This window comes from Cataglyphis hispanica, chromosome 12 (genome assembly GCF_021464435.1).
Source record: "Cataglyphis hispanica isolate Lineage 1 chromosome 12, ULB_Chis1_1.0, whole genome shotgun sequence".
Classification (NCBI taxonomy): domain Eukaryota; kingdom Metazoa; phylum Arthropoda; class Insecta; order Hymenoptera; family Formicidae; genus Cataglyphis; species Cataglyphis hispanica.
In genome coordinates, this window is record NC_065965.1 from 4,928,079 (window position 1) to 4,950,926 (window position 22,848).

Genomic DNA, 22,848 nt, shown 5'->3' on the forward strand with positions numbered 1-22,848 from the left:
GACAGAGTTACATTTCTATTGATGGAAATACCTGTATTATATATATATATATATTCTTTTACAGGCAATGTGCGTTGCGAGTCCGATAAAAATCTTCTCAAACGATACATAATTCAGAATTATATACATCGATATTCGTGTATTAAATTATCTTATTTATTAGCAACAGAATACGAATAATTACAATATAATTGCGAATTATATCGAAGAGAGATAGATACATGTTTAGATACTTTTAGATGCTTTTTGCGTTATTGACAGTTTATGATAAGCATCAAAAGAAGTATCATTTATATAAATTGATCCAAAAGATAATAGAGACAAGAGATATATATAAAATATATAATAAATTTATATAGAGCAAAAACAAGATCAACTTGTGCTATTTCAAGCAATCTATCATCATAAATAAACATATAGAAACAAATAATTTATACAAAATTATCAATCGCATTCGAAAATGAAATCATCGTTTCACGTTTCGCTCGCGCACGGGCGGAGATCACAGACATTAGTTAAACTGACTAAAAGAGTATCTGAAATTAAAACGTCCGAGGATACCTATTATCTTAGAAATCTTCAAACGCCGGCTTAACAATCATCCATCGCTAAAACTCACACATGCGTTTTTATCAAAAATTCGATCCGAATATCGAGGGAAGCGCGAAAGAAGAGCGCTAACTCGCTCTTCGAGAACTCGAGCGGGGACTCTTCAGGTTTGCTTAGTGTCGACCGCGTAGACGGGTCGGTTGTGGTGATTGCTCTTGATGTGAGAGTAGACGTGCGACCTATGCTTGCCGGTGTAGACGCAATGCGGGCACCTGAACCGCGGCGCCTTGCCGCATTCGTACTCGAGGTGCCTGTGCAGCCCGCGGTACCACTTGTAGGTCTTGCGACACTTGGGACATTCGTAGATGCCGGGCGACGAGGTGTTCGCCGTCGTCGCGGCGATCGGCCCGATGAGCAATCGACGTCGACGGCCGGTGACGGACATGGCGGCGCCGTAGCAGGAGCGACTGTAGAAAGCTGTAAAAGCATAGGTATGTTTGTCAGTCGGCGGTACACCGCGACGGGAAAGGACTGAATGGTAATACTTAAGAGCGACAATCTTTCAAACACGTGTTCTCTTTCGTACGCTGCTTTCTCGTTACCCGCTTTTTTTTCTCAGAGCCCAATCTTGTCTGCGGCAACTTTTATCCTGAAAAATGACGGACGAAACGCAAGAACATTGTACATGTATTGGAATCTCGGACACTGCGGTGATTAGCGATGGAGGAGACAAATTCCGAGTGTAAGAAGAGATAATATAAACTTGGTATCTCGTTAAAAAACGTAAATGATATAGGATTACAAGCGGGAAATTGACATTTATTTTTTCCTTTTCTTACGAGATATAAGAAATGAAAAAGACTAGCGCACTCCCATACGAGCATAAAATATGTATATATCATAGTTTGTTTTAATACATATGTTAAACTTCAGATCACATTCACGTCGTTGAGTCTTATCGATATAACTGTAGGCACAAAAAAGTTACGGCTGTAACAAATTAACCACCGATCTGTGTTCATGTCATTTCTCATTCAAAAATAAATAGCGGAATAAAACGCATACAGTATATTATATAAAAATTCACGCATAAATTATATATACATATACATATATTATATATATATATATATATATATATATATATATATATATATATAATTCTTTCAAACAACAATAAATTTACACATCCCTGTTAGAAATCTATTCGATTCATGTTGGAAAAATCAATATTATAGTAAATTCCACGTTTTCTTCTTGAATCAGTTTTCGTTTATGGGTAGACATCACTGTCGAGGTCCATCGTCGTCACGTACATCCTGGGATGTCTCGCGCGCACGTGATTGTAAATGATCGAGCGATACTTCGCCCGCTGGCTGCAATAGGGACACTTGAAGCGCGGCGATTTGCCGCATTCGTACTTCTCGTGCCTCTTCAGGTCCTTGCCGTTGACGTATCGTCTGCCGCAGCGCATGCAGACGAACCGCTTGTATCGGAGAGCGCAATACTCGTCGGTGACACCTGAAATTGAAACGACCATTACGATTAGAAGAGGAAGACGAAAACGCGACGGATACGAGGATTCATCGATCCGGGCTGGATATCTCCCTTTCATCACGAATACTTCAGCTTCACCTACCATGAAGAGAAGCGGTTCCTCGATCTATTCCGTCGTGGAAATCGGGTGGGTGAAAGGACACTCTACGGTAACTCGACTCGCAGGCATTTTATTGAGCTTTCCTTCACAGAAACGAATGTCACTTTCCGTTATTTCCTGAGCATTGATAGAGGGCGCGAAATGGAATAGAAGCGAACGAAGAAAAGCGAAATGATGACACGCAATGACCCGTTCGAGCTCTCTGTGCACGCTCGTGAACTTTCCAATTGGGTTATTCAGTACAAGCGCTTGAAGCACAATGCCTGACCGGGATGATACTTTCGGATGTGCGCGTAAATGTTCTGCGTAAACTTGGAGGGCTTGTCGCAATAGGGACACTGGTACTTGGGCGCCATGCCGCACTCGTGGCGCAGATGCCGCGTCATGTTCTTCTTGAGGGTGAAGCCACGGTTGCAGCGCGGACAGTAGTGACTCTTGTTCACGGAGTACACTTTGCGCCGTCTCCTGGTGGCGTTCTGCTGAGCACCTGAAAAATTCGAAGAGCCAAGTTAACGGCGGAGCGCGATTAGCTCTCATCCTCGCTCATCAGCGCGCATGGATCCTTGTCGTCGAGAGGAGTAAAGATTAACATAACGCGATGAACGCGATCTCGCGTCCTTTTGAGGATTCTTGCAAGGTGGATGTATCAGTAGCTTCGGAATGAGAACAATCAATGCTAATTTACGATCGAATCCTCGCACAGTAAATAAAGAATGAAAAAAATTGATGTGTCAATTTATGATTGGAAAAAACAAAGAAATGCGAAAAAGATTAGAAAGTAACACGGATTGTTGTCATTCCTGGATAACGTTATATATTCGCAACAAACGAATGCGGCAGAAGACAAATCATCGGTAAAGTCACCGCGAAAAACAACATAGACGAAGCCATACGATTTATTTCGCACCAAATTCGAAACTCGAATTATAATCGCGCACTCATAATGTAATACACACCAAAAAAACGTGTAAACGATCTTTCTATCGTGCTTCATTTCTATTGCACTTAATGTTATATCGACCGTTTACTTTTATATCTACGATAACATTGCATGCGAGCTTCATGTGGCGTTAGCTACTAAAACTCAGAATAAAAACCCGTGTTTAATATGAATATAAAATATGATGCGCAAAAATTCCCATAATTCCCATCATATGATTTTTCATCGTGATAACATTATAATGTTATATCCCATATAAAATGATGAATAGTATCTTACATGCTTAATGAACGCTGAGCGAACAAGAAGTGTAATGTATGACGCAATATATATGAAGCTAACAAGAGTAATTATAAAACTCAGAGATAAAAATGTCTTATTATGATTTTGCTTCTAAATAGATAATCTTCATTAGATGCTGTCCAATCTGAAAAAATCAAAACATGAAATAATCATTTTAAAATAAGAACAGAACCTTGAAAATTCAATTTTTGTGAAACAAATAACGCACTTGTCAACAAAACTGCGAGTTTAATCGAGAAAAAATAGCATCAAAACTAAATTAAAAATCAATAATTACATAATATCGTCTTACGATCTTGGCAAATTATGATAATGAAAAGATAAACGAATTTTATTAATTACCGAGATATGAAACAAAAATATTATTAAATTAAAAATTATAATATGTGAAAAATATTTGAGAATATGTAAGAAATATTAAAAAATATGTAAGACATATTGGAAAATTTTAACGGGCAAACGCATTAAATAAAATTTAAAAAATCCTCAGGTTTTACGTTCTATATCAGGTTTATAGGAAATAGATCGTTGCATGAAAAATTATATTACAGATTGCGTCCAAATTTTTAAGGTTTTATTCTCCACACAAATATATAAATAGTTTTCGATGTATATTATTTTTAAATAGTTTTCGGTATATATTATTTTTAAATAGTTTTCGGTGTAATATTCTTTCAGTGCCCCATACAAAGCAAGATATGATATTGTGCTACGGTATCGTTCAAAACAATTTATTCACACCGATCGGTTGGTTCGGATGCCATCGTCTAATGTGTTTGTAAATGTTCGAAGATGAATTATCCTTTTTATGGCAGTAGGGACACGCGAATCGCGTGTGGCCGCATTTGTGTCTAATCAAGTCCCACATCCTTCTGAAGCCCGCGTTGCATTTCATGCAAATGTAGCTGCTCATCGCGGGGAACTTCGACAACTGTATATCTGAAAGCAAGCCAAGACATTAGTATCAAAGAACAATCATTATCAGCTGCAATCCTTTCTGAATCTAAACGATATCGTAACGTAGCCGAGCGAAAAAAAATTTTATTTGAACGCAGCATGATATTTAAAATCTAATTATTTTACTATATCACGCTATTGTAATTTCGCACAAAATAATTTTGATATCGCTCAGTACGCTCCGATGAGTCTTATGTCTTGTTTGATTAAATAAATGAATAATAAAAATTGATACATTGAATATACGATTACAGATGTGAATACGCACACATGTGAATACACCTTCAAAAGCAGTGAATTATCGCGTGAATTATATTACTATCTTTATTTCCGTTCATGTTGTTTTAAGGTAAAAAACTGACATGCGCAATAAATACAAATTTTATTCGCTATATATACAAATAATTGTCAGTTACATGTTCGTGAAAATGAAACATCCGCACATATTTGGATTGTGATAAATTAAAAAAAGATATCTACATTTCGTAAAAAACAATCGTCCTAATATCTTGCCCAAGATTGATTGACATAATGATAGAAATCATTTATTAGACAGATGGATTGCTTTCTTTCAGGGAAAATTTATACACAAAAGAATTGATTCCATAATTATGCGAGTGCGATGATGGAATATGCATTGTTTTATGTGAAGATACACAAACGTGTTTTCTCATACAACATTATCATAGTTAGTTCCTACGTTGATTTTCTTTCCTTTGTTTTATTGAGGTAAACGATACATTCGCATCGTTAACGGATCAGATTGTCAACTGTAGATTTATAAACGATACACTTTGCTATGCGCGATTGAAGAGCTTGTTTACAAGAGCATTCTATATATAATCTCTTCCTTTTTTATATACAGGCAGAAATATATATTCAAATATATTACGCCGTGTGTACATCGTAAAAAAAAAAAATAAACTTCGTAAAAGCATTTTTAAATCTCTTTAGCTCTCAAAGCGTGCTCTTCGCAATTTTTGCTTACATGGATAGGAATTTACAATTGAGAAGAATCAAAATATAGTTTTATACAAATTTACATAATGCACATTTTACCTCTCTTGCAAATATTTAGTCGCATTTATAAACATTTCGACAAAGTAGACGTTGTAAATTCTTTTCACGCAAATAAGAGATAATAAATTTTCTAGAAATAGAAAGATAATAAAATCAAATAAATTTTCAAAGAAAAACTTTTCTATAGGTTGCTTTTATTCTCTTGACGAGCATTGAACTCAATAATAAAACAAAAACAAATAACTACAAATTTGTAACAAAAAAATAAATATAAAAGGCATTTAAAAAAAAAATAATTATTTTATAAATTGTAATCTAGATGCACACAATATGTATTCTTTATCAAATTTATTAAAACGCTCCACTCTCTTTTGTTTAATTATACATATCCTATACATGTATTAGTAAATGGAAGAATGAATATTAATAAAATCTATATTAATATTCATATTTTTTCAGACAGACTTAAAAAGATTACAAACTTAATTAATCATAAATGCCTAAGAAACTTCCATTAGCATTTAGGAAGAACAAAGTTAGATCCATTGTCATTATAGTCATTCAACTTTCTAAAGAGTAAAGATTGAATAAATAACATATAGATTGTAATAAATAAAAAAAAAATAAGAAAATAAAACGATGTAAAAATGTAAAATGATTCAGAATCAAATTTTTTTACTTTCATTTTACTTTTAAAGCTACTCGCGTCACTCGCAAAAATCTCTTTATTTAATTCACACAAATTAGGACGATTGACCAATGGCAGACGATGAATCGCGTAAGGAGGTATATGGACGAGATGATTCCAATCTATCAACGTACACTGGTTTTCCATCGTGCCGCATTCGAATGTGTTTGTAAATGTTCGACGAGCACTTATCCCTTTTACTACAGTAAGGGCACTTAAATCTCGGCTCTTTTCCGCAGTCGTACTTCATGTGGGTCTTCAGCGTCTTCTTGTATGTGTAACCGGCGTTACACCTGGGACAATGGTATGCCATCTTGCCGGATTGCCAGAAAGGCCCGTTTTCATGCTTGACCTCGTTCCGACTGCCATAGTTTGCCCGCAGGATGTCCAGTATGCCGGCATCGTAGGGCTGCAGGAATCGTCCTACAAACAGGAAAAGCGGGAATCACGGTTAGTCGGGATCGCGAAGACAGATTGTGCGCGATATAGCTCGGCCAAAACGGAAAAGAACATAATGGAAGACACGATAAAAGAGAGACGAGCGAAGGTCGCAAGCGCGAAGAGACCCACGATGCCGCGAATGCTTTTACGGGCACGAGGACGAAGTGGCAAAATGGAACAAGGACGAGATAAAACGAAGGTAAAATCTGCAAATCTGGCTCACCAAATGGCTGAATAGAATGGCCTAGAGGAGAAATGCCTTGAGGTAGAAAGGAGACAATATCGCAGTGTTAGAGATCTTATTATCGTGATCGGATGCCTATGTCCACCAGAAATTCTATATCCACCGAAAGATAAGCGAAGATATGACGAAAATAGGCTTTCCGCTATACAGATTCCTCCGTAACGTAGAATCATCTGCTGGTCTGATCTGCTGATCAGCTTTCGTCTGCTGATCCGCCGAGGTAAGGTGAAGATCGGGAGATCAATTCAGTTGACAGAATGCCGTTTATTTTCCACGTGAGACATCAACTTGGTCGTTAAAGCGCTCTTCCTGGTTCAGTACAATCGATACGCATGGATGTTGCTGCCCGTGTGGTACAGCCGGATGTGCCTATAGGTATTGGACGACTTCCTGTCTTTCTTTCCGCAGTAAGGACATTGGAATCTCGGTTCCTTTCCACACTCGTGTCTGAAATGTGTCAGCATATTGCCCTTTTTACTGAACGAGCTGCAGCATCTCGGACAGGAATATCTCTGGCCGCATTCATTGTTCTCCACGATCCGACGACCTCTACGGAATACTGAAAAAAAAAGAAACAGATCGAGATCGAGATCAGTAAAAATATCTCTATAAAATATGTCGACGTGTCAAATAAATAACACAAGGTTTCAAGAGGAAAAATCAATCTTAGATTCAAGAAAAAAAAGTTATAGCCTTTCGCTATTAATACTTACATGATATCAAATTGTGTCGTATTTGACAATATGTTTTAATGTATTTATTATAAAATTTTTCTTGCGTATTTTTTTCTATTTTACAGAATCAATCAGGAATCTTGTTGTACTTGACTAATATTATTTAATATTATTTAATATAAATATTAAAAAATAGCGTTCTTAATATAAGAAAAATATCAATTAACGTAATCTTGATATATAAAAAGAGATATATACTTAAATAAAAGATATATTGAAATAAGACACAATTTTTTACATTGCATAAATAGATAATAAGACAAAACAAATAAAATAAATAAAACAAAAACAAAACAAATGCTCTTACTATACATATGATTATCTTAATTAATGATTACGGGATCAAATTTCAAAAACTCTCTTCAATATACAATCATATCAAATTATTTAAAAATTTAAAATATAAAAACAAAAGAATCAATAAATTTTATTAACATTTATAATTTTTAGCTTTCGTTTTTAGAAAAATTTTGTGTAGTGTTATTAATAAAATGAATATAACAACTAAAAACAAGATAGTAAACATATGTTATATTTCTATATATATATTTTTTTTTCTTTGACGATTTTGCACGAACCAATCCAACCATCAAACCTGAAAAAGAAAAGTGTAAAAAGTTTCCAATTGCATAAAATTGCTATCTCAATATTTTTTTAAAGAAAATTAATAGGGAATGCAAAAGGATAATATCGCTATTTCTCAATATATAAACAACAATTTTTTATTATTCAAACAACAACTTTAATTTCTACGAAAGTATAATTACAAATTTACAGTGTCGTACTTTGTAATGCAAATTTTATCAAAAACATACACACAAACCAAAAATTTGTGACTTATAAAATTTTGTTATTCTAAAACATTTTTAAATAGAGTATATCTTAGATGCAGAAAAAAACAGTATATAATATATGCATAATCATATTCAACCGAGCAAAAAAAAACAAATAATTACTATAATAGCATCTTTATAGCTTTTATCTAATCAAAGAAATTAAAATCGCAAACATAGATGATAGAAATTCGCGGTGTGTGCGATATTTCACAAAAAGAGGGATATATATTATAATTCTTTCATTTTTAGGAAAAGTTTAAATAAGATTGTATTCGATAAATGTCAACTTGAGTTTATATACATATAATTTAAAAAAAAATGTGAAATAAAAGAAACAATAAAATAACGAACAATTAAACATGTTATAATATAATATATAACATATATAATATGTAACATAAAAAAATTAAATTCTTTAAAGAGATAATATTATATCTGAATTATCAAGCTTATTAATTTAATATCAATTAACTAGTTAGACTAGTTAGCCTAACTCGCTGATCCTGATATCGGTAGCCTCATATATTAATATAGTAATATATTTAATCTATAATCAAGATCTCTAAATATATCTAAATTAATCGGAAAAAATTTCAAATTTACAACAAAATAAGATCTTGCTTTTAAAATGCCTATACATACATATCTGATATTTCGGGATTAAAGCAAAAATAATAAACATTCATAAATTCATTCAAAGCGAACAGAAAGAAAATTTTTCTCTCGTAAAAAAATTTTTCTCTATCAACATTGTCTCTCGCATCCCTCTCGTTTCTATTGTAATTTCGGCTTGAAGAAGGGCATGTCTTTGTGAATCCTTCGCACGTGCTTGTATACATTTGAGCTGTACTTGGACTGGTAGTCGCAGTAGATACATCGGAAATAGCGACTCTCGCGATGATCGGAAGGCCGATGATGCCGCACCATACAGTTCTTCGACGGAAAACTATGGGAAATGGTCGAACCGGTATAACGTGGACAATCGGACCAGCCGTCGCTGTAGAGCATGGCTCTACCTGGAAGAATTGTTATATAGGATCAGAAGGATTGAGCGAGCACTTTTGTCTTCAATCTTATCAACGCTCTCATCAATCAACGCCTAGACATTTCAATAGTACACACATATGATTCAAACAGATCCCGATTTGGCCCAAACACACACTTCTGACCTGGAAGATATATTTATCATCGTTATACACACAAAAGGCACTCTTCAGAAATATATAAATAATTTGCAGGATATCAAGCGAGAACACAAAAAGCAAATTTATGCTCGGACCGTCGATATATTTCGAGGAGCGAAAAAAATGATATTGTTTTATGAAGATTAACATATGATTTAAAATTGAAGCAATTCGAAGATTCACTGAAAAACTTTAATTTGTCAGAAAATATTACTAAACGTGCGATTATCTTCGTCGCAACTCATGTTACCGTTCTGTGTCAATTTACTTCGATCGATTCAACCTTATTAAATTGATGAAAGAATGCATTTGCAGTAATTGGATAAGGAGTTAGCCATAAAAATGCAACATAAAAACATCATGCGCATTATAATGTAGTGCTTATAAAAAGTACAAACAAATCTCAAACAATTGGTTAACTAAACATCTTTTATCATCATTTAAATAATAGTTCGTTAATTACAAAACATATTCAAATACATATTATATGCATTTAGACTTATATTTATATTTATCTATTTATACATATTGATAATATAAAATATTATTACAGTGTACACATACTAGTCAACAATCTTTAAATTTAATCTTAAATTTATCTTTGGTCACAATTTTTTCTATTTTTCTTTTTGAAGTAACGCAGAGTACAGAGAAATTCAAACAATTAATTTAAAATATTATTATAATATTATAACGTGTTATAAATATTATACATAATATTGTATTATAATATTTATAACATTATAAGATGTACAAAAAGTTGCATATATTATTAAATATATGCAATTTTTATTTACTAAATAATGTATACATTTCAAAAAATATAATATAATAAAAATAGAAATGTTTATAATTTCACGCTTTCATATATCTGAGAGAAAAATGAGACAAATTAAAATAAACATAAGAAAATTCAATATTTAAGTTTCTAATATACAGGAGGTACGATCTTTCAAAATGTGGAATAAAATGTAACAAGGCAGTTAAAAACAAGAAATATATAAAATAAAATGTACAATAAATTAAAAAAAAAAAAAAAAATAGAAGGAACAAAATAAAAGATTCAAAATCTTGATTTTTAAATTAACAGAACCAAGATTTTTAAATCTCAATTATACAACTATAATAAAGACAGTTCTTTAAGAAAGGAACAGTTCTTTAAAAAGAATTTTAGCAAGAGCTTCTATTATACAATCCCGGATAACGAAATTAAAAGTTTGCTTTGACAAAATGTATTCTCAATAATTTTTTTTAATTTGTCTTTTTTACTGTCGAAATAACTTTCTAGTATTGGTGGACATATTCTCGTGTATTATTCGGAAGTATTTAGAGTACTTTTCATCGTTTTATCATAATATGCACATTTATGCGCATGACTCTCTTATTTTTAATATTTCGATTTCGCATAAAAAAAATATGATATAAATATCTATACGGACAAGCTGATCATTAAATCGTCGCAGTATATACATATACAACGTAATTTGCACATTCTGCATATGACTAATAACTCTTTTCCATCAGTTAAAAATCGATTTTGTCGCGTTTCTTTTATCTAAATAATTGAACAAAAAAAATTATTAAAGAAAATAATTTTCAAAATAATATTCTATCAATATGTAGAAAATATTGTTTATTCTTACACAACAAAAATTAAGAACTTTTAATTTTTATAAATCGCGCCAAATTGTGATTTTACAAATGAAGAAAACTGATTGAAAATGATTCTCGCAATTAAACAAGCAACTGTCACGCTCGCAATGAATAAATAAATAGTTTCTTTAATCAAGCAGTTTAGTTTGATAAAATAGAGATATCAAAAACTGTGTTATCAATATATAACATGTAAAAATATAAACTGATCAAAAAAGGAATAATTGATAATATTATTACGGCTCTGTATTCCTGTATCATGTTCCCGTGCGATGATGTTATGCTGCCATTGCGGTCAAAACAAAGATTATCTCCGGGACAACGTGCGAGTGTTTTGATCAACAAGGACAAATATAAAATGTTTGAATCAGCTGTTAGCTGTATTAAAGCTGTCACAAAGCAATTCTGCATTTTGTAAATGCTAGTTGTGTGTCGCGCGTGTTCGATAGCTCGATATCGATTTCGGACGTAATAATATAATTCATGATATACTATAATATATTAAATAATATTTTAATTAATAAATGTAAAATTATAAATATTATTCGTGCGCGTTTGTTATGATTTATATTTTATCAAACTAAACAGTTTTATTTACAAATAATTATTTATGTAGATGTGAAATTAAAAAATCAGTTGCATGTTTTTTTTGCTTTCAGTAATATAAATCACGATTAATGTTTCGGGATGCAAATATCGCTAATCCTCGATAAACACATGGAATATAAAGTATGAGAATTAGGAATGTCAGAATATCACTGTTTTCAATGCTTTCTTCTATCGTCTGTTTGATGACAGTTTTACAAGTCGGATACATTAGATTGAACACACAAGTTAGCATACAATTCCCTGGCATATTAAGGAAGATCAAAATTACACTATTATTATGTGACAAGAGCATTAAATATCAATTATGTCTCGTAATAGAAAAAAGGACTTAATTCAAAGATTTAAATAACATAACCGCGTGCGTTTTTGTTTCATTGAAAATTATTGAAAAAATGAATCGTAATATGGAAAATATCATTTTTCTTAAAAAAAAAAAAAAATAAATAAAAAAATAAAAAAAACAGAAATAATAAATGTAAGAAAAATATTTTCTAGTTGTAATCTTTCGCGACAAATACCAAATTTAAAAAAAATAGATTCATCTATAACTACTAAAAAAATTATTACGTTATACATGATGATATAAAGATGCTCTTCATAATTTACTAGAAATCAACACATATTCGTAAATAAGATATTAAATAAACATATATATTGTGCATTTCAACAAATTTACAATATATACATCGCGTATTTATACAAAATTTAGGACTATTAATTTCCAATATATAATCTTAACTCTTAATAAGATACGCGGAGTCTCTCAGACATCGAAAATTGTATTTTTCTCTTCTAATTGATGTTTGAAATAAATTTTTCTCGTATTTTTTGTGTGTTCCTAAATATCTTTAAAAAATCTATAGAAATAATTATTACTCTGTCCGCAATATCGTTCAAAAAAATATTAGAAAGAAATAGGCCTGTGTGAGAGATCCCTCGTAATGTCGAATCATATCAGATTTTCAGATTACCAATGTTATCAGTAACCAAAAGTTAATCGCAGAAAATATTTATATCCATGTTTAATGTACCAAAAAATAACAAAAAAAAAATAAAAATGACTATATCTGACATAGAGAGTTTATATCTCATTATAAATATATTTATATTCACTTTACATTACAACGTAATGTATTAATCAAGCAAAACTTGATTAATCGACTATGCGACAAATATGCTAATCTGTTTTTTTTAATTCATAATAACAATTACCTTTCTTTTTATGCGCATTTAGTTGTGATAAATTATAGTATATAAACTATATAGTAACTAAACAGGTTCTCCGCGACGTAACGCGCTAAACACCTCCTTAGTTTTATCACAAAAATGTATTATTAAATCTCTTGTGAATCACACATAATTATTTTCTATTGTTTATTTTTCAAAAAAATTAAAAAAAAATATTCAGATTTCTCCGATAAAAAACTTAGGAATAACTGTAAAAAATTCTGTGATTAAACTGTTAAATATGAAATACATTTTTTAATTTTTTTAATTTCATAAAAATTTAATAGCGAGCTATCTGAAAAATCATATAAGTCCATATATATGTTTTTTCTGGAATAGCTATACATATAAAAGGAAGGAAAAAGCTCTCTTAGGAAGGATAAATCCGACTTTCTTCATTTGTATATAAATTTCATTGATTAGGTCAGTCTCCGTTTAGTACAATTTTACAAATCGCATCTCCATGTTGTGATGCTTCACCCGGATGTGCCTGTACACAGCCTGCGTATACTTGCTACGCATGTCGCAATGCGGGCACTTGAAGCGTGGCAAATCGACGCACTCCAACCGATAATGTCGACTCATGCCGCCGGAAGTGCGGAAGGAGCGCGAACACCTGGGACAAGGAAAACCGCGCCGGTTCAAGGAGGTCTGAAGTCTGAGCGTGTGTCGGGAATTCCGCACCGCGCCGTGATACTTCTCCAAGAGGATCGGTCTAAAGTCTGCAAGCACAAATAGAGATGGAAATCGTATATTAGAGCAATGATGCACGACTGATCTCTTAACAGTGGGGAGAATTCGAGAAAAATTCAACGGAGAGGATGGGAATGAGCAGAGGAACTTTCATGGTTTTGCCTCCTCTTCGGTAGCAATCGAAGATTACCTTGGCCTGATCTTATCTAAATCAAAATGATCAGATTTTAAATCATATCGAACTCGTGACAATCATAACGATAAAAGCCATAATTTTTTTTTTTAAACATAACATTCGAGCGTACAAAATCAACAGATTATCGCCGCATAATTCTCGTTTCTTCGTGCTGTATTTTGATTTACGAAGAGGCATGATTTCATCGATCAACCTTCGATAATACTTCGAGGAGAAAAATGCCGATTAATGACAAGAAGATCATCTCACTCTTCTCAAAATACGCAAGTGAAACGGGCATTTCATTTTCATTTATTCTGAAACGAACAATGAGTGATATCTTAATATCGTACATAACGTATACGAGAGTTCTCCTTGTGAAGCACGGCGCGTTCGCGCTGGATTAGTAGAGCTTGTTCACCGTCACCTCCTGTCCCGGATGGAGCTTCCTGATATGATTGTAGATCGAATGGGACCACTTGCTGACGTGGCCACAATAGGGACATTGATACCGCGGTAACGAATCGCACTCGTATCTATAATGCCGATACATCGAATAGCTCTGTGAGAAGAATTTCTTGCATTTTGAACACTGATATTTCCGGCTGTGTGAATCAATCGTGTTCTCCATCGCCTTGTTTAACTTCTGCAATCGTCGCGGCAACATCTGAGATTGATCTCCCTCAGTCGGCTTGTTGTTCCATAATTCTGAAACCGATATCATTTCGCGTTAATAATCGCTTGCATTAATAATCGTTGACACGTTAATAGGCGATTACAATCGCAAAGCACTCTACATAAAAAGAAACAACAGATAATTCATAAAAGTACAGTTGAACACAAACTGATACAAAACGTAACACTAGGTTTATACTGTTTGACGTAACAAATAGATTGCACTCTTTCTATAGATTTATCTGTCTCCCCATAATATTTTTCGAAAATTTATAAACAGCAAGACTGTTCCAAAACCTTAAAAAAATAGTATATATCCTTATTGTCTAACATACTTGTTACAATGGATGTAATCGATATATTTATAACACTTTTTCGTCGTTGTATTCATATTTATTAAGAATTTTGGAAACTTGCATTTGAAAATTGCCTAAAAAAAAGTCTGTAACAAGACATTCATAGTCAATTATCAATTACTTATTTCGTGGATTAATTATGATGCAATAAGTTTACCTCAAGTTCGTTATAATACGCTAGAAAAATGAGGCACGATCGGATTCCTGGACTGCATTCTTAATAAAAATCTGTTGCTACAATATATTATACGCAGCATTATCGTTAAAAATTATTATCTAAATAATATAAAATGATTTTTCTTTTTTAATATTCTTTATTTTTTTACATTTGACCTGAAAACGTTATGTACAATGCAGTCTTGAATCAATCAGGATTTGTAAAGTTTGACGCAAAAAAGAAATTGCAGAAACATGTAATTGCATTAAATCTGATTTAGAGAAGACTTGAAATATAATACTAAATAAATACTAAAGCAGAATAAATCGCGTATCACACAAATATACAATGACATAATATGTAATGTCTCTTCAGCATGATTTATATAAATCATTTCAATAAACCTCCTGAAAAATCTCCGGAGATTAGTCTTTTAATACGCTGTAAGCTTAACATTTCTACAAGCTATAAATGTGCACGTAAATCTCTCTTGTCAAATCGAGAGTCGCATTTGAGAAACGAAATTTTCGCGTTAAAGTGATACTTAAAGAGGCCGCACGAACGCAACCTGCTTACGATACCAGGAGAAATAAAACTTCCCTGAGACGTTACAAGCAATCCGATTTGACAATTAGCTCTGAAAATTTCAATCCCCTTGAAATCCCCTGAGCTCCCAGCGAGTTTCTTTGCGTTGTGGCTCCCAATGATCTTCGTGACTCGTCGTGAAAAGCTCAATAGAGCTTGACGAGTGTCACCGGCTCTTTCGGGTGCATGCACCTGACGTGTTGATAAATGTTAGAGGTCTTCTTGCTGCAGAGATCGCAGTACGGACACTTGTACCTAGGTGCCTTGCCACACTCGTATCTGTAGTGGCCGAGCATGGTATCCCGTCTACCGTAGCCGTTGTTGCAATTGGGACAGTGGTACTTGCCCGTGTCCGAGTTGTACTGTATGTCCCGCTTCTTCACGTACTTCTTCCGACGCACAGCATGAAACACGACTAGTCTGCCACCTACAAAACATCGTGTTACGGTCAACATGGTCGTATGCTCGGGACGTGTCACGGAAACGTGTCTTCTGTTCGAGAAGAAAGGTGTCAGAATTCCATGCAGATAGGATGTTCGCAATAAGAAACAGGATAGACAGAAAGAGAGTGAGAGTGAGAGAGAGAGAGAGAGAATAAAAGTAAACAAGAAAGAAAAGTGTAAAAGAAGCAAAACATTGCGCAGATTCAAGTGACTTAAATGTAATTTTTTTAATAGCAAATAGTAAGATCTCTATTAAAATGCTTTTATTCAAATTTGAAAACAGACGTATGATGTTCGATAGATTTATATGACTAAGTACGTTCTCAGATAATGAGACATATCCTCAATATTATTCCATCTATCGCAGATGAAAAAAATACATCTCGAGTATTATGGCTATATTCTATTCAATATAATTTCTTTCTATTAAACTCGCCTTTTGGAAGATCTCTTTTGGAAGATCGACAAATCGTATCAATTCAAGTTCGACATCTTCGGAAAACAGTTCGTCATTTTCACTAAAAAAGTTCATTTTGTGCTTTTAGAATGTGGCTTAAACTCGAACAAAATATCTCATGAGCTTGCCTGAATTTAAGATCACGCGCAACTTGATGCACGTAAAAAAAAAATCAAGTATATTAACTATGTAAGTGCCGCATTAAATAAATTTGCATACAGAATATAGTATTCAGTCACATACGCATACAATATATGTACAAAGTTTTTTTTTCTTTTTAAATTAGACGAAGAAAAGGAACAAGAAGCTGCACTACGATTCAAGATGATGAAGAAGAAAGAATTTAGAAACTAATCTCTCGAAATCTTTCTGTTTCATTCAGAGAATACAAGCGTTTTCTCAAGCGTTTTCTTCGACTCGCACGCAATAAAATCATCTTGGTATGAATAAAAATAACATATATAATATTATATGTATATTATATATATATATATATATATATATATATATATATATATATATTGCAACGATTGCAAACAAAACACAGGTACAAAAGGAGCGGCATTCCGTCAGGAACGCACACAATTCCAGGAACAAAAATCCAGAAAAGAAAAGATATTCTTCGCTGGTCTCACGCTGGTCTATCATTGGGAAAGGGAAGAATACGTGAGGAAAAATACGCAAGGCGGCGGATCACAGGCGTTAAAGCGACGCTCGCTTGCAAGTTCTCGTTTGCGCGCGCCGTAGCCGGCCGCGCGACTTGTCCTAGAAGAGCGTGTTGCAGATGACCGGCTTCGACGGATGCTTGTGCCTAATGTGATCCTGAATGTTGAACTTTTTCTTGCTAAGCTTGCCGCAGTACGGGCACTCGAAGCGCGGCGGTTTGCCGCAGTCGTACTTGAAGTGTGCCGTGACAGCACTCTTCGTGGTGTAGCTTTTACGGCAGCGCGGACATGGGAAGCGGGTCCTCGTTCTCCTGCCACCAAAATAGGTCCCATCGGGCCATTGCAGCGGTAACATTTGCAAAAACGCTGAAAAAAAAAACACGGAAGTGCACGGTTAGCTCGCTCGCACTTGGTCCCTTTGCGAGGGATAAACGGGTCACGGGATAAGCGATCCGCGATTTCTCTCTCTCTCTCTCTCTCTCTCTCTCTCTCTTTCTTTCTTTCTTTCAAGCACTTTGAAGCAACACGCAACGCATTCGTACGAGAAAACTGTTCCCATAAAGTTTCGAGAGTTTGGGAAATTCAAACAGAATTAAAAATTATTTTATTTGTACTAATGAGTATATATATTTCAGGAGTTGATTCAACATGATACGTCAAATCACGTGAACTGGCTCAGTAAAAAAAAGGATATCATTGATAATAAGAATCTGAGAGATGATTTCCATTCTCACGTGAGTACAACTATGGCTAGTTTTGTTTAGTAAGGAATGAACAATTAAAGCGGTTAAAGGCATCTTCAAGCTGTGCATGAATAGATTGCGCGATAATTGATCGATCACATATCGAATGATAAGACGAAGAATCAGATGGAACGCTTTGCAAGAATGAGGGGAGATTAATTTGAAACTACTTCAAAACTCACGATATGAAGTGCGATCGTTTCTGCAAGTTATTGTTTAAATGATCTAAAAGAAAATCCTACTGTAACAAAAATACATTATTAGCAAAATAAATCATAGTTTCGTTAAAAATCATATAAAAGATGAGGTTGTATAAAATATTTCGAGAAAAATAACTTATGGATTTAAAATATGTAATTATATAAAGTCATCTGTCTATATTTTTAAACTTTCTATATAAAAAAGATATAACTCAAAGGTAAGTAAATTTTCGTTAAAAATAAAATTAAAATTAATATTGAAGAAGAGTAAAAAATTTGGGCAAAGGACAGGGAATTAATTCTTACATTCGATAAGCCTTATCCAAACCTTTTTATTCAAAATAGACACAGATGGAAGTACTTCTATCCCATGTCATTCGTTTTTCTTTTCATCTATTCAAAGCGTAATGAGAGAGATTTAATGCGAAAAAGCATTATATATTACTATTTATTCCTGCTCGTAATGGAGTCTAACAATTTCAAGATTCGATCCGGGATGCTTAACGCGTATGTGCTTATAAACGTTGTTGGACTGCTTGCTCTTCATGCCGCAGTAAGGACATTGAAATCTTGGCGGACTGCCACATTCGAACCTGTAATGGCGCAACATATGATGCACGTGACGATAGCTCCTCTGGCACTTCGGGCATGTGTATCTAACAGAAAATTTATTACTCCATTTATTTCCAATATTCATTATCACAAGACACTAAAAAATAAAAATTTTATCATAATTCGTATATTATAAAATTAATTATAATATTATTAAATGCATAAAACAAAATTATATAACATAAAAGCAAAAAGAATTTAATTCTAATTAAATTTTAACTATAGCAACATGTCTTATAATTTATAAATTGTTTTGAATGATCGATAAATGTGAAATATTAAAATTGTGATAAAATTTAAAAATTGTGAGAACTAGTTCGGTAAATAAAAGAAATAAATAAAGTAATTTAAAAAAGTAATCTTTAATACTACTTGTAATAAATAACATTTTTTTCCATTCAACTCACCTCGTATTGATGTCCGAGCTTCTCGGCAAATGTTTCTGTCGTCGTCTGTAATTCCATGACGGCTGTCCCTGACAATGAGCTTGATGATGAGATGCATTCGAAGTCGACATATATGTCAAATCTGAAAGCAGAAAGCGGAAAATCACGGTGAAAAGTACGACAAAATATACCGATATTTTCCAGGATAAACCAAAGGGAACAAAAATTACGAAACACACAAAGCTCGTAAGATACATCGACAGCTCGATTTTATTAGTATCTATCGAGCATTTGTTACGAAAGCAACACATACTCGCAAATGGATTAGTACAACCAAAATTCGCAACAAAAGTATGCTTCCAGGTTAAAGAAAAAAACCAAAAAGTCATCTCATCTCGTTCAACTCCTCGTGCACGATCAAAGTAGCTTTCCGGATCTATATATATATATATATATATATATATATATATATATATATATATATATATAAATTGTCTATATATGTATATAAATTTACATTTTCCCGGAAAAAGTTTTTAAAAAGAAATCATTGTTTGTTTCTCTCATGCAAACAAAAATAAAATCTCTGAAGACAGATTAGATTTCGCGACATCAAACTTGTCGAATGCAAAATGTCCAATTTATGCATTTTTAAAATTGTAAATTAGAGTACGTAAATAAATAAATTCGTTAAGTAAATAAATTCGTTTCATCATTCTGCAATTTTTGTGCCGTATGTATCGTCGCACTTCTTATATCGTCAATTACAATAAGAATACATACAATAATCACCAATTCCTGACCATATACGTATTTCGTATGACGATGCAATTTTGTTTGAATTTTGCAATTGCGAGAAAAAGGATAATATATCAAAATAAATGACAAAAAAAAGACTAAATAAATTCGATATTCACATGAGCATATTAATGTTATGAAAACATTACCAATTTATATATTTCTAATCATATATTTCGCTTCACACTTCTCTCTTCGTTGAATAAATCATCTCGTACAAACAATTGTCGATATAGCAATTCATGAGAAGCACGTTGAAGTTAAGGATAATTTTGAGATGCGATCGGAACCGATTTTCGTACCGGCTTATCGTTTGTTTTCATCAGCTGATTAGTTCCTTTGCGCGTAATGCTTTATGTTTGTGGCGACGTCGATTAGAAAAACGCGCATTCCACAATGCAGCGCCCTGATGTGTCTATACACATTCGACACCTCTTTCGAACGCATTTCACAGTAAGGACACTTGAACCTGGGCCGTTGGCCGCAATCGTAGCGCACGTGTCTGTTCAGATTCGCCTTTCTGGTGAAGCCGCTCGGACAGTTCGGGCAGTAAAACGCCTTGGAACTCCTGCGACGTGACAGATAGTCCCAGTCGACTGGAACAAAAATCCACCACGCTAATTCAAGATTGGATATAAATGCGTAACGCATACCGACGTCGATTGGTGCATGCAATATAATGAGAGCAATGAAAATTGATCTATCTATAATATTGTATACTCGGAGAAAGTCACGAAAAAAAATCTTGCGAGCGAAAAATTATGGAAAATATAGCGCAATACGACAAGTGTGAAACAGAAGAAAGATTAAAAATCTTTCGGCAATGCGCAATAATCGGCGGAGAAGAGAACGAGGGCAACAAGGAGAAGCAATGATCGACGAGTGATAGAGAAAATGCATTTTAATATCCTGTCCGTCGAATAACAAATGTGTAGTACAAAGAATTCAACATCGAGTATGATCAACAATGATCGAGAAAATTGCGCTAGAGACGTGGAGCTCCTATAACGATGAACAAAAAAAAAAAAGCTTCACGACAAACGTCAGATTATCTCGGGCACCGTGCGAATTTTGGATCGGGAGTCTCTCGAAATTTAATTATATCGCGTCAGGATGCCTGGGGATACAGTTAATCATATTTAACACGTCGATGGCGAAGACATAGTGATTCTCGTGCAAGCGCTTGACATGCTTATAAGTGTCCCAGGAATACCGCGACATGTACAAGCAGTAAGGACACTTGTAACGCGGCTCCTTGCCGTTGCAGGCGCTCGTCACGTGCCGTTTGAGGTGGGCCTTCTTAAAGTAACTGTTGGGACAATTCAAGCACTGATACGGCCTGTCGTTCCAGGGACAATAGGAATACCACTCCTGATAGCCTGAAACATAATCGGCAGCACCATGCCATGATTTGTCAGTGTAAAAACGCAAGTTGCGGAAAAAAAAACTTCCATACAAAGAAATTCTTTTTTTCTTTTACGGAAAATATATGATATATTTCATAAATAAACGTAGATAGGACTTATCATATATAAGCTCGCAAGTATGTCATGTAGAGGGATGAAAAACAAATTGCCACAAGAATAATGTTCTATTTAATACCCTTTATCGTGCATTGTATTTAATAGATGTAAGATTTTGCAAGCTTAATAATAATAGTGTAATAATCAAGTAAGAAACATATTAAACATATTAAACATATTAAATTAACAAATATTATAAAATGTATGCATGATTATTTAACAATATTAAAAACGAATCGCAACAATTTAATATTAATTTACTTAGTTGTTTGTAGTTTATACAGTAAGTAAGATGATAAAAAATAAGAGAAATTAATGTACATTCATACATATATGCGTACAAAATTATCGCATAGCTCATTGCATAAAAATATAGGTAATTAATTAAACTGCGTGCTTGAAGTTTCAATTCATACAAATACTATAATCTATGTATAATCATATAATAATTAATAATTCACTCTTTTTAATGATTAACTCTTCTTACACAAAGCGCATTTACACATTTAGCGCGATTACACCATTCTATCCAATATTTGTACAAACCGAAAAAAATATTCATAAACATTCGCTATAGTTTTTCCAATCTATCAACTTGGTTAGCAGTTTGTATTGCTATTTCTTTCTAACACATCATATATTAAGTATAATTATAACAATGCAAGTCACGCTCTTACGCTATCGTATCGCAAAAAATCAGCAAGTTATTGAAGCTGCTAATAATTCTGAAGTAAAAACTAGAAGATATGGATTTGTGTTTCATATATAGAAATACATACAGTGGAAAGACATAATAAAAACATAATAGCAAAATTTATTTTTCAAAATCAAACGGACGTCGACGAATTCTTCACGATGTCTACGACTAAGACCTTAGAATCCTTGTGTTTCCTCCTCACATGGCAGTAAACGTCCGATGTCTTTTTACTCCGAAACTCGCAATACGGGCACTGAAAACGTGGCTCCTGTCCGCACTCGTACTTCAAATGTCTTGTCAAGCTTGGTTTCTGAGCAAAGACACTAAGACATTTTGGACACGAAAACTTCTTTTTCTCGACGATGAAAAAACTAGGATTGCGTTTCGTTGACGGCTCAGGATCTAGAAAAAAAAGAAGATAATGGAATGATCAACGTTTATGTCTAAATGCTCGATTGAATTAAATACTCAGATATTCAGATTGAATCTTTGTCGCAAACGATCAATCTTAATTTAGAACAATTAGCTATAAACAAGTTGTCCATTAACCATTAGCATGCTTTTAAAGCAAAGCTGTATAAGCCGTTTTTAGTTACAGGAATTAAACAGGAGGAATTAAACAGGAGAAATGAAAAACTATT

At 33.5% G+C, this 22,848-nt stretch overlaps 2 protein-coding genes across 32 annotated transcripts in view; both read right to left on the reverse strand.

The window, feature by feature from the left end:
- LOC126853708 (lipase member H-B-like) overlaps positions 1 to 18,296 on the reverse strand; it is a 261,537-nt gene extending 243,241 nt beyond the window's left edge. Inside the window, exon 1 of the mRNA XM_050599710.1 lies at positions 18,278 to 18,296. The gene's annotated coding sequence lies outside the window, so the exon portion shown is untranslated. The remainder of the gene's footprint in view (positions 1 to 18,277) is intronic.
- Positions 1 to 22,848, reverse strand: part of LOC126853662 (longitudinals lacking protein-like) — a 177,124-nt gene that overhangs the window by 87,856 nt on the left and 66,420 nt on the right. Inside the window, exons 7-8 of one of the 31 annotated variants that reach the window (XM_050599600.1) lie at positions 19,211 to 19,331; positions 18,504 to 18,847 (exon numbers count right to left, since the gene is read on the reverse strand). The exons of 23 other annotated variants lie outside the window; for them this stretch is intronic. In XM_050599600.1, the coding sequence (XP_050455557.1) occupies positions 18,640 to 18,847; positions 19,211 to 19,331 (329 nt within the window). In that variant the 3' untranslated portion in view covers positions 18,504 to 18,639. Of the gene's footprint in view, positions 1 to 646; positions 1,027 to 8,986; positions 9,382 to 13,462; positions 13,765 to 13,990; positions 14,619 to 15,814; positions 16,111 to 17,291; positions 17,615 to 18,503; positions 18,848 to 19,210; positions 19,332 to 21,979; positions 22,610 to 22,848 lie in introns of those variants that run through there. 7 more of the 31 variants (XM_050599605.1, XM_050599589.1, XM_050599620.1 and 4 more) reach the window with 7 other exon arrangements.